At 35.5% G+C, this 15,305-nt stretch overlaps 1 protein-coding gene across 2 annotated transcripts in view; it reads right to left on the minus strand.

Moving 5' to 3' along the window:
- The window catches only part of MRPS9 (mitochondrial ribosomal protein S9), a 61,524-nt gene that overhangs the window by 13,503 nt on the left and 32,716 nt on the right, over positions 1 to 15,305 (minus strand). For both annotated transcript variants that reach the window (XM_515671.7, XM_016949213.4), the window contains 3 exons: positions 15,003 to 15,065; positions 14,889 to 14,919; positions 6,347 to 6,426 (listed from right to left, as the gene is read on the minus strand). In XM_515671.7, the coding sequence (XP_515671.1) occupies positions 6,347 to 6,426; positions 14,889 to 14,919; positions 15,003 to 15,065 (174 nt within the window). The remainder of the gene's footprint in view (positions 1 to 6,346; positions 6,427 to 14,888; positions 14,920 to 15,002; positions 15,066 to 15,305) is intronic.

A 15,305-nucleotide genomic window follows, 5' to 3' on the forward strand; every position in this document is an offset into this window, starting at 1 on the left:
GATGCCATTTCCTCCTGTTGTACTGAGATCTATAATAATTTATAAATGGTACAAGTAAAACTATCAGAAAAAAATGTGGAAGAGGAGAAAACAACCCATGAAAAAGACATGTCAGATTTCAAACACGATGAATTCGATTCATTTGTGGCAAATGCTTACAATTTGATGATTGTAACCCATCAAATCACATAATGCCCATTAAGCCACTCCATACACTTCTTTAAATAGGAAAATATATGTAAAGTACGTACTCAGCACAGTGCCTGACCTATAGTAATGGTCAAGAATCATAGCGGGGGTGAGGTATGGCTTTCAAGAGTCAAACAGTTTTACTGGTGCATCATTTCCATTTATTCTTTCTCTTTTGCATAATAAAACCACTCTTAAGATTCTACCTTGGTTAGTTAGAGACAACAGTTCTCTGGAAAGTAGATTCTATAGCTTCAACTCCCTGAAGAGATGTGTGCTAATTTACATCAAAAAAATCCTTAAGGGTATAAAATATGCCAAGAACTGTCAACATCACAGATTACCACTGGTAGCTTCTGGTATATTGTTAAGTTTCCACTTAATTTTTAAGGGACACTAGAGAATTAGTATGACCCACCTACACTAAGTTTATATACTGTATTTAACAGTGTAATTTTCAAATATGACAGGAATAACCCAGATGTGAAATGCTGAATCATTAATCACAGCTATGATTAATATTTCATAAAATCAAAGCAAGCCTATCCACCCCTCGTGTCATCAGATTTCCATAATGTATGAGTCAAATTTAGAAGGTGCCTAATTTGAAAATACCAGATGCTCAGGTTGCAGAAAAGAAATGCTTAAACTAAACCCTTCTGAGAGTATGAGCACTATGATTTTTAGTATCCTTCTGAAATCTGTTTTGGTTCTATTAATCATGTGGAAATTCCAATTTTAGGAAGTGTAAACAAGTAACATTTCACGGGGAGGTGACACAGAAAAAGTCTATTGTATTTTGGTACACAACATAAATAGTAACTAATAGTAATTATCTTAGATACTAGTATGGTAACAGTAAAGTAACTGACTTAAAATCTGTGTTTGTTAAAGAAATCACAGAAAATCAATTTCTTAAATTATCTCCTCAATTTTTTGGCCACTGGCATATACAAAATCAAATCAAACAAATAAAAATGTAATCCACTTATCATTAACTAAGAGGTTTACGCTATGTATCTCAAGTTCCAAGTGACATACTTCTGTTATAGACTCTCGCTATTACTTTGTGAATACAATACAATATACTACGTCGATTGTACATCATGTTAATGCCATTCAACATACAAAGAAAATCACCTCAAGATGGAACATATGAAAAAGGACTCTGGGGAAGTCCACACCCAGGAGTGATGACCTGAAAGTTCTTATAACTCGGACAGCATATATTTTTACTATTCAAATTAAAGGCCCATCATATATTATAGTAATTATACCATTACAAAGAGGTAATCTAATTAAAGCCAACATAGAGACAATAATATGTTGAATCCTTTTCTAAAAAATTAATTTTCTTAATTGGTACACTTGGAGCATACTAGATATACAATGGTAATTATTCATATGGGAGGAAAATATACATTAAAGACACCTCTAGAGCAGCAATTTCGACTGCTGAATTAATTACTGAATTAACTCCTGCTGTCAAGGAAAGTCTTAAAACAGCATGCAAATATATTTTAGCACCAGTTTGTAGCTTTTTTAAAATAAGCACTTTACATAGTTGTAGTTATTTCATGATACCTCACTGCGAGAAGGGTCACTATCTTAATTTTTAAAAGACAGCACTACGTGCAAGAGTTTTAAATATTCTCTGCAAGGTCACAAAGAGGATCTAGACACATCTGAACTAAGTAAGAATTCTGTGATACTCCGTCCCCAGGACTTCTGCTAAGAGTCTGGAATCTTCACATAATGAAGCAGCACACTTCTGGGGCTGCTGTTCCAGGCTTTAAGAACCGAGTAGGTTACTGAAGTCCTTTAAAATGAACTGGAGATTCTCCAAATACGCCAGGAGCTTCCTTCACAAGGCAAATGAACCCTGTTTACACATACGTTACAAGGATTAGAATTACCTGGTTTTCTCTCACATTTTAAACTTTACTACTTATCCCTTCATTTTACATATATATATGTTTTGGTATATATTTCATCTGTGGCCATGTAACTCCTTCAATTTAAAGAAATACTTTGAAAATACTCAATTGTTTACTGCAAAACCGGTTCTAAAACATAAATGAAGTTTCTACACAATGCTAAAACCTAGTGCAGTGTTTAGAGTTGCATACCTTCCTTTTAAAGACCGGGATGAGGGGAGCTTTTGTAAAACTTCAATAAATGCTTAGGGTATTGGGGCTGATATCAGTCTTAAAACTGGGACTTTATTAACCTCTCTTTTGAGAAAATGTATTTATCTAAGGCGAGTAATGCCTACAATGACAATATATAGAGTTTTCAATATTCTGTACTATGGTCCTCCCCAAGCACTGGTTTCATGGGACATTAAAAGGGGTTTGGAATAGGAAGTGTTCTACAGCCCACTCGGTTTGAGCAGCAGAGTGTTAAAACAACATGTTTCTTAAGGACTTCACAGAGCTTTGATCCTACTAAGTGTCTCCTTATTAGAGTTCCCCAGTACACAATATGTAACATTCCTAAACTAACACCACTTCAGAGCCTCTTTCCTGAAGAATATTTCACAGTCTGTATTCTGCAGAAAGCACTTTGGGAAGAGCTGTGTTACAGACATGCCTTGACTTAATGAGCCATGTTTTACAAAAGGGTTACCACTTCAGCGTCAAATAATCCCCTCCCATTACGAGTTTTAAAGGATTTTCGACTTACTTTTAGTTAGTGAATTTTAATTTTTCAGAAACATATGTATTGGTAAATGGTTTTTTCTTAAAATTAAAGGACCTTCACAAACTGAACCATGAACACCAAGGCTGCGGCCCGCCGTTCCCTCTGCCACCAGCTTGGTCGTCCTGGACAGGCCCAAGCTGCTGCGGGAAAGGGGGTAACCCTGGTGGGGTTTACAGCCTTGGACCCAAAGGGCAGCCCACTCTCTGGCCTAGTCCTTTCTCCACTTCCCGCAGTCTATACCTAGGCCAGTCACAGCTCGGTTATCTTGCTGTATAGCATTTTATTTTTTACACAGACACCTATATCCTCTTTAACATTCTTCCCCCTCCTTCACACCTTTGCTCAATTGTTTCAGGAAACTTTATTCTTTCTCTCTTTCTTGAAACCTAAAGCCCTAAATCATGTCTGAAAAGCAAACAAGTTCTACTGGTTAAATGGCTATTAAGGAAATGAGAAGCCATCCATTTTTGGTGAAAAAGCCAGCCAAGCCAGTGCCACCATGCAGGGGATCCCTTCATGGTACTCAATGATGTGTTGAGAAACTCAAGAAGTTTCTTATTTCTTCTTATTTAAATTACTTTTTATTAAGAAATCATTTGTTACTATGGTTTTATACTTTTTCATTATATACATACATCTTATTAGTGTAAAATAAATGAGTTTTTAATCGACTTTCCCAGGAACCTGAAGACATGTGGATCATTATATCCATAGGAAAATGGGAGCCCCAAGTGCCCTGCAAGTGAACCTGTGGAGTGTGGCACACTTCCAAAACATGAGAACATCACGGATTAGCAAATCCCCCTTCACTTTATACTTTCCTATCACGCTTCATTTCTGGGCAGGAACAATAAACTGTACCTTATATTTCATGGCCATTTTTCCTCAAAAACCTCCCCATTCCTCCACAGAAAGTGGATGGACTAAATATAGGTCAACTGGAAACAGGATTCACTAAAACGTCATACACAGATCTTAAGATGCACTGCAAGGTGCATCAGGGCCATCTTTTATTAATTGCTATAACGTACTATATATGCTTCCTATGCAAACAGTCACCAAATACTAAAAAGAAGATTTGCCAACTTTACAGAGGATAAGAAGGTTAATCGGCATCAGAAGGGTCTCCTCACACAACTGCACACAGGCACTAGATGTGTTTTCCCGTCAACAGCTCCTGGCCAATGGCATCCGGGCCTCATACAATTACAGTTGGGCAACGACGTGGGAAAAACAATTTGGCTTAGTGTCTGTTACCCTGCCACATAGGGAAAAAATTGTATCAACAAAAATAAATGGTAGCAACAAGGATTCATTTCCAACTCTTTAAAGCTTGCCACAGTCTTCAGGGGTGACCTCCCGTGCTGCAGTGGGGACAGCCATCCTGTGATCACTCACGGTGGGAAGGGGACGGTTCCCCGCACCACCAAGACCAGGCAGAACAAAGAGAGTGCAGACAGGCGAGATGGCTCCAAGTGTTATAGCTGGAATTTCTACGCAGTGCCTGGCCACTACAAAAACGCTTCTGTAGGGTGAATGATGAACATTTAGTCACTATTTCAAAGTCTCAGTATCTCCTGCAGATGATCGTGATACGTGTTATCTGGGAAACTAGGCTGGTGTGACTGCGGCTGTAATTAATGACACCTGCTATACATAATGCTGAAATGTATGCATAAGGCATACACTTAGAAATTACTGCATTGAACTAAAATATAAAAGCCCAAAGGACTCTTCTATAGATACATAACAAAACTTAAATTACTCAAAAACAAAGAATGTTTATTAATCAGATATCATTTGACATTTTAGTCAGAGAGTATGGTAACATTTCATCCACTTAGAAACTGATCAGTTTCTTGAACAATACCTTTTAAAACATAAAAACAAACTTAGAAAAGTTAGGTCTCTTATAGGATGTGTAATTTCCTCATTATGATGGAATATAACAAAATATCTTGCCCTTGGGTTGCCCAGTTTCAGCCAAAACAAATGCAAATGGCATGTCAGATGACAGCTGTTTGATAAGGCTCCTCTACAAGACCTGCACGCTTTACTTTTTTCCGTGAAACTTGGGATGAAAGGCAGAAGGCAGGAAGAGAATTAATGTAGCATACAGTCTAAAGGCAATGCTACAACCGTGATTAAGTAGAAAAGTTAAAAGGCACAGATTTTCCACAGCTTCGCTGTGTGCAACCCATCCGTGTAACAAGTTGACAGGCCTAGCGCGTCAGCTCCATCATCCCCTCCGACAGCTAAAACGCAGCATTGCATCCCTTTTCAGAGAAAATTTGCGTCTGCACCATGAAGCGTTGTACATTATTTCTTAGCACTGCAGGGGGCTCAAGTCCATATGGAACCTTCACAAATATTACCACAGATCAAACCGGCGGCGTTTGGAGGCAGATTTGACATACCTATTTAAATGAACAGCAGGGGTCCCGGGGCAGCCTCAGGCTGTGCGGGAGAGAACCTCTATGGAGCCGGAGCCGCAGCTCCATTACTCAGCAAAGACACTCTGCATTTATCATTCATTTCATTTCTGCCAGGGCAAGAAGCTCATTTGCCCAAGGTCAACAAAAAGCGAAAAGAAGGTTTTCTTTTTTTTCCCCAAGAAATAAATGTACCTGACAAGTGGGAATTTTGTCCTTTGGGTTTGTGGAGCACAAATAAACAGCAGATAATTCTAAAAAGCAGAGTAAATGTGTGCACTGATTCAAGCCACTGCAATCTGACTGTAGATGGGGGAAGCCCAATAAATATTTTTGAAACTTTAAAAAATCATATAATGAGTAAAATAGAACTTGATATCATGTTCTAAAAATAAAAACAGAATATTGGCATCCAGCCTTTTTTTCCATAGCAGTTCTGGGGAACTCTTCCAAATTTGCACACTATCAGACACTTATAGCTCTGAAAACAAAACAAAAATTGTTCACAGCATACTAAATGCAGTTGGAAGTCAAACTGTAATAAAATAATTTCTTAGGTTGTTTTGGGGCCCAAATTCTAGGCTCATACACTGCATTAACCTATGAAAGGCAAAAATTATATATATATAACAACAAAAAATGAGAAATAACCATTTGATTCTTTTTCAAGGCAAATGCCTCACAGCCCCCGACAGCATCATACACTTGGCCTCCTCCTTCTTTACCCTGGAAGCACATGCACACACTATAATTGAGTTGAACATCTATCTTGGAACATGATTTCAATTTCTAAGTAAAAGCATTTTAAAGACAAACCATTCTGATATAAACTCTATAAAGTTCACCTTTAGCAAAAATGAATTACTATAAATCATTTCATCAACACACTGTCCTACCTCTAGAAGTCTTATTTTTGTCAATTATAAAATACTAGGTAAATTCTGAAGCTGCGAACAGTATCCAGTATAATTAGTTTTGTAGCTTACAGCTCATATTATTTATCATAAATGCAATATACTTACATGCATTAATGAATAGTATGACTGTTTGCCAGTATAGAAGAGATAGTGAAATGGACGGCCATCTTCTCCCCACTGGATTGCTGATTTAAAAAAGCCAGATGAAAGCAAATAAAAATATACACAGAGACAGACCAAATAGCTGCATTTAACCACAGTTATGAGACACATTTATAATTGAGTAATAAAAAATACAAAAAAATCACCAACATTTAGAATTTTAATATTTAGTTTAGCATATTTATATGCAAATATTTAGGATATTAAATATTTCATACCATTAACATAAAACAATGTTTACATTTAATTTAAAAATTACTAAATATTTCACTATGAGAATTTCTGTATTGTTTCAAATAAAAGCTTATAAAATAGCCCAAATCATCTTGTTAGAATAAAAAAATTTAGGTTTGGCCATAAACATAACTCCCTCCCATATTTTTAAAAGGGAAAACTGATAAAGTAAAAACATACAGTGCATTCAGAAAATCTAAAACAGGTAAACAAATGAAAACTAAAGAATGTATTTTTCTATGCTACATCATTTGTTTCAACCCAGTGGTCATCAACCTCCGAGAGTTTAAAACATCAACAACAGAAAAGCCTCAAAAAGGTGTTGGGTGTAATTCCTTCTGAAATACAGATGGGCACTCCTATCTAACTAACCACCACCAAGCAAACTGAGAAGTGGTGTTAGTCTAAGAAACAAGACGAATGCTAACTCTGTGTCCTTTGCGCATACTATCTCTGTTGTTTCTCTGAAGCAGATTATACTTCCTGGTCCATTACAGAAGTTGTAAACTATTTGCCCCCAGGCTGTCACTTGCCTTTTACTTTTACTTATGTTACCTTTCATAATCGAGAAGTTTAAAATATGTAAATAGTCAAATCTGTCGCTTTTCCTCTACGGCAGCATGACTTGTTTTTTCATGATTCATCCCATGAAGGAATCCTTTATAGGCATTTTCTCCCTAATTTCCGCCCCCGCATGAAATGTTAATACCGCAGATACACTACACATCTGCTGAAGTATACTGTGGCCCACTGGAGGGCCACAAACCATTGTAACAGTTAGGTTTCCCCACCCCCGTGAACCAGTCTTTGCCCCCACTGAGGAAACATGCTTTAAGGCTTTGGGCTCTCTAAAACTATTTTCCTGTATTGCTTCTGGAATTTTTATTTATTTTCATGTTCAAATATTTAATCTATCTGGAATTTATGTTTGTGAGGCAGAAATCCAAGAACTATTTTGTTCAGTAAAGAGTCATTATCTCTCTACAGTTTTTTGAATAGTACATGCTTTTCTATTGAAATACCACCTGTATTATATGTAGGATGTCTTTCTTCTGAAACAAAGACCACATTTTCATAATAAATGCTGAAAAGAAAGTCTTGCTTGGGTATTTAGCTTGAAAAACCAAATTCTTATTTGCTAATGGCTTATGGTTGATTTCAGCACTTTTCCAAAATCATTGTCATAGACTTCATGAATCAAATCCAGCATATTTTCTAATATTTTTCTTTTCTTATGCAATTGATTTTCACTGTATGGTTAGTCCGTCAGAAAGTGATAAAAAATGGCAAACATCATGGCTGCAGACAAGACTCTACTGGTAAGCTTGGAGAGATGCTTGAGTTGAGTCTCATATCATGGGATTGATTTCATTACATATGTGAATGTGTATACACACACACACACACACACACACACACACACACTTACTTGACTTCACCGAACTTAAGGTATCACAGATTTTAAGATGCCTCATCATGTATTTTATATATCACAAAGAAAGAGAAAAAATACTGTCAAACCATGATATGTATCACAGCTCACAAAAACTGTGAAGTGTTCCCTGCTGTCAGACATTAAAATTTGAAAAAAAAAAAAAAAAAAGTCTTAGAATTAACTGAATAAGGCACAAACATGTGCTGCCAGGACTTTGCTCATTGGTCTGTCTACTCTGCGTCAGCAACCACCATTTTAATTAGCAGAGCTTTTTGCTGGGTTTTGATACCAGGTATGATGAGCTTCCTTCATTACTTAAAACAATTTTTTTCCCACTGCTTCTTGCACAACTAGACTTGACAAGTTTCTCCCAAAAGTTGTGCCAAAACTTTAAGTAAAGTTATATTCAATTTATCAATAATTTAGAAAGCAGCAACTCTGGAATATTGTCTTCCCTTAGAGAACCATGGAATTTTTCCAACTGTTCAGATTTTCACTTCTGATCTTTAACTGAGTTATCATAATTTTCTATATAAATCTCATATATTTTGCAAGTCTTATTTGTGTATTTTAGTTTCTGTTTCTCTTGATACTGCCCTCCCCTATTCAGTTATCTATAATATAAACATAATTTTACACAAGTAACACATACTTCCCAGATCACATGTTAAAATTCCTTTGCCAGAACAAGGCGGGAGTTAATTGTTCTGGACTCTCTGTGCATTTACCTATGTATGCCTGCATGAAATAGGGTTGTTTGTGTGGTTCTTTTAAAGATATAAATGGTATTAACCTGTATTTATGCTACATACACCATTTTTACTTGCTTTTTCCACTCAATGTTACACCTCTACTAGCACAACTAGCTCTATCTCACTCTTTTTACGGCCTGTATATTATTCCACAGCATGAGTTTATTTAGCTACCCTATGATGAACATTTAGACTTTTTCCAATTTGTTGCTGATACAATATTTACAATTTCCAACCTGATGACTGTGATAATTGTCTCTCATTATTGTTTTACAAGATGTTATTTCTTTTCTTCTTCTTTTTTTTTTTTTTTTTGAGATGGAGTCTCCCTCTATTGCCCAGGCTGGAGTGCAGTGGCACAATCTTGGCTCACTGCAACCTCCACCTCCTGGGTTCAAGCGATTCTCCTGCCTTAGCCTCCCGAGTAGCTGGGACTAGAGGCGTGCGCCACCACGCCCGGCTATTTTGTATTTTTAGTAGAGATGGGGTTTCCCCACATTGGCCAGGCTGGTCTTGAACTCCTGACCTTGTGATCCACCTGCCTCAGCCTCCCAAAGTGCTGGGATTACAGGGGTGAGCCACCATGCCCATCCATAAGATGTTATTTCTGATCTCTGATATTTTCAAATGCTTACTGGTACTTTAATTTTTTCTATTTATGAATTGCTTATTTTCCTTTGCTCATTTCTCTAGTAAGCTGCTTTTGTTAATTTGTGAGTAATTTATTCTAGGTATCAGGCCTCTGTCATGTTTCAAATTTCCTAGTGTCTTTGTCAAAGAGAAATTTTTAACTTCAACATAAGTAATTTGTCATCTTTGTCCTTTAGTTTTTGTGATTTTAAGGACATAATATCTATTACTTTAAAAGTATTGAAAGCTGTATGTATATTCTTCAACTAGCCACCTTATTTCTGTTCTAGAGTTTGAATTTCTTAACTCCAAAAACACACAATAATTTTTAAAGTCTTGACCAAACTCTGTTATCTTCTGCATACAGTCTATTTTTCAGCATTCCATTAAATGAATTGAGAAAAAGGAGGTACATGTATGTATATACGCATGTATGTGTCTGTATGAATATGTAGGTATGTATTTGTATAGTTGGAATTCAGCGTTTTTAAAACAGTTCTTGTCTGCCAAAATACATAAAGGAAGTGAAAGATTGCAATTCATTTGCTACCAGTAAGACCATCATGTTATTTAGTTCATCATTACCTGCCATTCCACACTGATTTGTGTGTAGATGTGGCCGCCACAGAGTCATCAGCTGACAGGATGCTCATATGATCTCTGCAGGATCAGCATTTCGCCCGGTAACTATACTGTGGCATGCTTTTATAAGAGGGTATCATTTTTAAAATTTTCAGAACAATTCATAGTTTAAATGTTTTGAATTCAGGTACCCAAATAATGGTAGTCTACTGAAATTCTAATATAGTTTTTAGTGAATGTTTTCCATTTTCTAAGTAGGCAGTCATAACATCTGTGAATAATAATCAATTTTCCTAATTTCTTTCAGTTTTCTAATTCATACTTTTTTAGCCACACTTTTTTTTTTAACCATGCTAGGTAAAACTTCCAAAACAATGCCAAATAACACAGGCGAGTATGCACATAACTGTCTTATTCCTGAACTTAATGGGATCTACTGATATATTTTTAAATTTGATGTGTTTCTGTTTGTCTTGATATGCTTTCTCAAACTAAGAAAGTTTCTTTTTATTTCTAGTTTGTGTTTTTACCAAAAAAATTAATGCTCAATTTTGTTAATTAACTTTTTTATTGAAATGTTTTAACCTTGACTCAATTAACACAGAGAATTACATAAATCATCCTTATTTTCCTGGAGAGAAAAAAAGGCCCTCTGGTATATTCTCTTAATATAAAGCTTTACTTGGTTTGCTAGTGTTTTATTTAGTGACAACAGACTATAGCTTTCTTTTTCATGAAATTTATGTCCAGATTTGATCATTGTGTGACCCTCTGAAGGGAATTTGGAAGCTTTCATTCTTTTCTTCTGCTCTACAACAGTTTAAATGATAACAATAGTTACATCCTCCTTCAAGGTATGTCAGAGCTTCCCGACAAAACCTTCTAGGCCTGGGCCTTTCTCATTAGACCTTTGGTGCTCCTTTATAACTTCTGCAGCTTTTAGATTAACACAGGGGTACCCAACCCCTGGGCCACAGACAGGTACCAGGTTCTATTGATTTGTATTTGCTGTCATGACTGGTCAACTGGGACCAGAGTGGGTGTTTCACAATAAGAGCACTTGGTTCTACAGTAGGGGTCCCCAGCCCCTAGACCACAGACCAGCATAGCTTCATCTGTATTTATAGACGTTCCCCATTGCTCACATTACCGCCTGAGCGCCACATCCTGTCAGATCAACAGTGCGATTAGATTCTCATAGGAGCGTGAACCCTATTGTGAACAGCACATGTGAGGGATCTAGGTTGCATGCTCCTTATGAGAATCTAAGGCCTGACGATCTGTCACTGTCTCCCATCAACACCACATGGGACAATGTAGTTGCAGAAAAACAAGCCCAGGCCTCACACTGATTCTACATTACGGTGAGTTGTATAATTATTTCATTATATCTTACAATGTAATAATAGAAATAAAGCTCACAATAAATGTAATGAGCTTGAATCATCCCGAAACCATCCCCCAACCCCTGGTCCATGAAATCGTCCTTCACAAAATTGGTCCCTGGTGCCAAAAAGGCTGGGGACCACCGGTTTAACCATTATTCTCCTGATTGAGACAACTGTGGCAATTATATTATTCTTTCAACTACATGTCTGAGAGTCAGTTGAGTCTGGTGGTCATACATATGTGTGTGTGCCACAACTGCCTGGGCCTCCCTACATTCTGGCTCAACTATTTCCTGGCTGTTACGTCCTTGGTAAGTTAAACTCCATGTGCTTTTAATTCCTACATTTGTGCAGTGGGGAAAATTACAGTATCTACTTAAAAAACCTCTTGTGAAGAGTGTAAGTTAACACACAGGAAGCACTTAGAACTATGCCTGGCCTACTCTGTTTCAATAAATGCTAACAATTCTTACTTGAGAGATTTTTCAAGTTAGAATAAAGTTACCCATAACAATTGCATACTTTAAAATTACCCTGTGAATATTATTATTTACAATTCTTAATATTGTCCTCTTATGTTTTCTCTTTTTTCCCTGGCCAGATTTGCTAGAAGTTGATTGATTTCACTAGCTTTTTCAAAGAATGACATGGTTTTATCATACCCCTTCTTTTCAATTTCTTCGCTATGTTCCTCTATTCTATTTTTCTTTTTCTGGCTTCCTGAACCGAAAATTTAGTTTATTTATATTCAGTCTTTCTTAATTTCTAACAAATATATGCTTGTCTCTGTATAATACAATGTCCATATTCCATAGGATTTAATAGGAACTGTTGTCATTGTCATGTCTGTAACCTCAATTTTGATTTTCTCTTTAACTCAACAGTCATATGGTTCTATTGGTCTTAACTCAGAAAAATCGAATGATATGATTTTTACTACTTGGAATTCGTTAGGTTTTATGTCCAATTACATCATAATTCTATTAATAGTCCATAGGCCTCTGCATAGAAAATGTATTCTTTGTATCTGTAACTATAAAATCATGCTGTGTTATTCAAATTCGTTATAGCCTTAAGTTAACGGCTTTTGCTTTGAACATTTCGATGCTAAATGTTGGTGCAAAAAGGTTTGTGGTCATCAAATCTACTCAATGGAGATTAGGTTTTATCAACATAAATTAACATTCTTGCTTCATTGAACTATTCCTCACACTCCTTGAATTCCATTTTGTCTAATATGAGTGCTACTCTTTGCTCCTGTTGACCCAGTAGTTATCTTTGTTTCACTTAATATTTTTATCACTTGCTTTAAAACATACAGAGCAAGATTTTATGTTAACTCAATCTAGAAGCTTCCATCTTTTAATAAGGAAAGCGTTAGTACACTATAAGTGTCAAAATCTATCCAAATCTAAAATTCACTGTTACTTTTTTAGCATACAAAAAAATCAGTTTATCCTATATTTATGAAATACAACAAAATTGGGAGGTAGGTAGGTAAGCAACAAAAAAATTTTACTAATTCTAGAGGAGTACTGTTTACATACAGTTACATATAGTAAACTACAACTTAAGATAATCCTACCAGGAGTGACATATTTTCAAAATAACACATGGGCATTTTGCAGGGATATATAGAAGTTTCAGTTGTTACAACCTGGCTGCTAGTAACAATAAACTTCTAATACTGAGAAGCTGGTATGATTTGAAAGAACAAACCAGTCTTAGAGGGGCAGATGTATAAGAAGAGATGCAACTAGTAGAGATATAAAGAACAAACAGAGAGAGAAATAGGTGAGGAGCCTGAGAGGTTAAAAAAAATAGAAGAGTTAGTAAAGAAGAAGAAGAAAAAAAAAATCACTGTCATTACAAACATTTACCGAAAAGCTACTAGGTGTTTAATGTAAGTTACTGTGCCCTGTGCATAGTTTTACTTCTGTAACACTGAGTTGTATCTGCAAAAGTGATGTGCATTTTTAACATAGTCTTCATTTATTATTTCCCCAAAAGCTATTATTAAATCGATGGTATAATTTATAATCAACCATGATTAAGAACTGAGGGAATACAAATGATAGAGCATATTTATAAAAAGATTCAAAACATTTATAATAAGATTCAAACTAAAAGTTATCATTTCCAAGAGTGAACTGGAATAAGAGAATAAATGCCTAGCTTTGAATAAAAATATGACTTAGCAGAAATACCGCTGCAAAATAAATAACTCTTCTATAGAAATATCTGCTATCTTACCAATTTCTATTTAATTCTAAACACACTGATAAAGCGGCCTGCATATTGAGAACCTGTGGCCACCAAGCTATTCTCAAGTAGATCCACACATTTTTGCTGCTGAGTTTCATGCTTACTAATAGTTATGTTTACTCCCAAGCCTATTTTATTACAGTTGTACTTATTTCTATAAATACATGAATTAAGTATTACATAAATAAATTAAATATGAGTGCAAACATAAAAGTTGCTACTTCTAAGAAAACTAGGTTGAATGCTCTAGAAAGGCAAGTTGCTAAAAAAAAAAAAAAAAAAGTTGTGTCAACTTCAGTAAGGTTGATGGGAAGAATTTGTAGAAATACAAAAATATTCTGCACTCAGATTTCTTAGGAAGTGTAAGTTCACTGCTCCACTGCAAGAAAATCAAAACTGAAAGACTGCGATGATGCATCAGCAGCATGGTTACATAAAAGCAACGGGGAGCAGCAGACACACTCAAAACCACCAAACCTCTAGGGTCACAGCAAAAGCTTGATGGGTAAGTACACGTTACATTTTGAGTGTTTTTTAAAGAAATGATTTCTAGCTTTAATACTTTTTAAGTTAACAGAGAACTACTGGTCCTCACTGGATAAGAGGCTTCTAATGTATAGTAAATATATTATTCAATTTCTTGACAACCTTAAAGCTTGCTGTGTATTTTCTTCAATTTTTTTTTACACATTTAAAAGATAAAGAGAACATCTTAATAGAAGCCAGAGAAAACAGGAGACACAATTAGAATGATGGCTAACTGCTCATTAGAAACTATGTAAGACAAGACAATGGAATTACATCATTAAAGTATTGAAAGAACAGACAAGAAAATCTACAGTCAGTGAAAATGTGCTTCCAAAATCAAGAAAAGTTTTAAATTTTCATATAAACAGAAGTTGAATTAGTTGCCAGCAGATCTGTACCAAACTCTCCCTCAAAAGGACATATTGGAATGCAAATAATTAGTATGACATTGGTATAGTCCTAAGCTCTAAACACATCTAATTTTAGTATTTAATTTAAAAGATATGGTTTGCAAACTTCACTCATTCATTGTTACAAAATTTTTTGACCTACTTCACAACTACCGTGACACAGGAAGCCACCCTACAATATGTGAGCAACTGCTGATACATAACCTAACACCGGAATACGGTAAAGAAAAAACTGTTTCTCTCATTCTTGAACAAACTTACCTCTTTGTCTTGGAAAAATCTGTTCAGGATGCTGTAAAATAAATTAATAATGTATTAGATAATTATCATAACATATAAAAGTGAAATTTTTAAAATAGTAATTAAGATAACTACCTTCATTACTGGCCTGGCTCGTTTCTCAAACAAACCACTTGGGAAAAGGTAAGCAATAGCTCTCTGAAAATATACACAAAGGTTAGTTAACAACTGTTATATAAACAAGGTTAGAACTAATAGTTATAGAGTGCTTTCTATATGCTGGACATTGAAGCATTATCTTACTTCATAAATGTTTTTCAATGGGATGATAAAATTACTACACACAAATCCAAAAAGAAAAAAAATTAATTATTAAACTGGTTATTGACAATTTTCAAGTGTCAGCTTTAAACATGTCATTCCTTGAATATGAGAGCA

This window comes from Pan troglodytes, chromosome 12 (genome assembly GCF_028858775.2).
Source record: "Pan troglodytes isolate AG18354 chromosome 12, NHGRI_mPanTro3-v2.0_pri, whole genome shotgun sequence".
NCBI lineage: Eukaryota > Metazoa > Chordata > Mammalia > Primates > Hominidae > Pan > Pan troglodytes.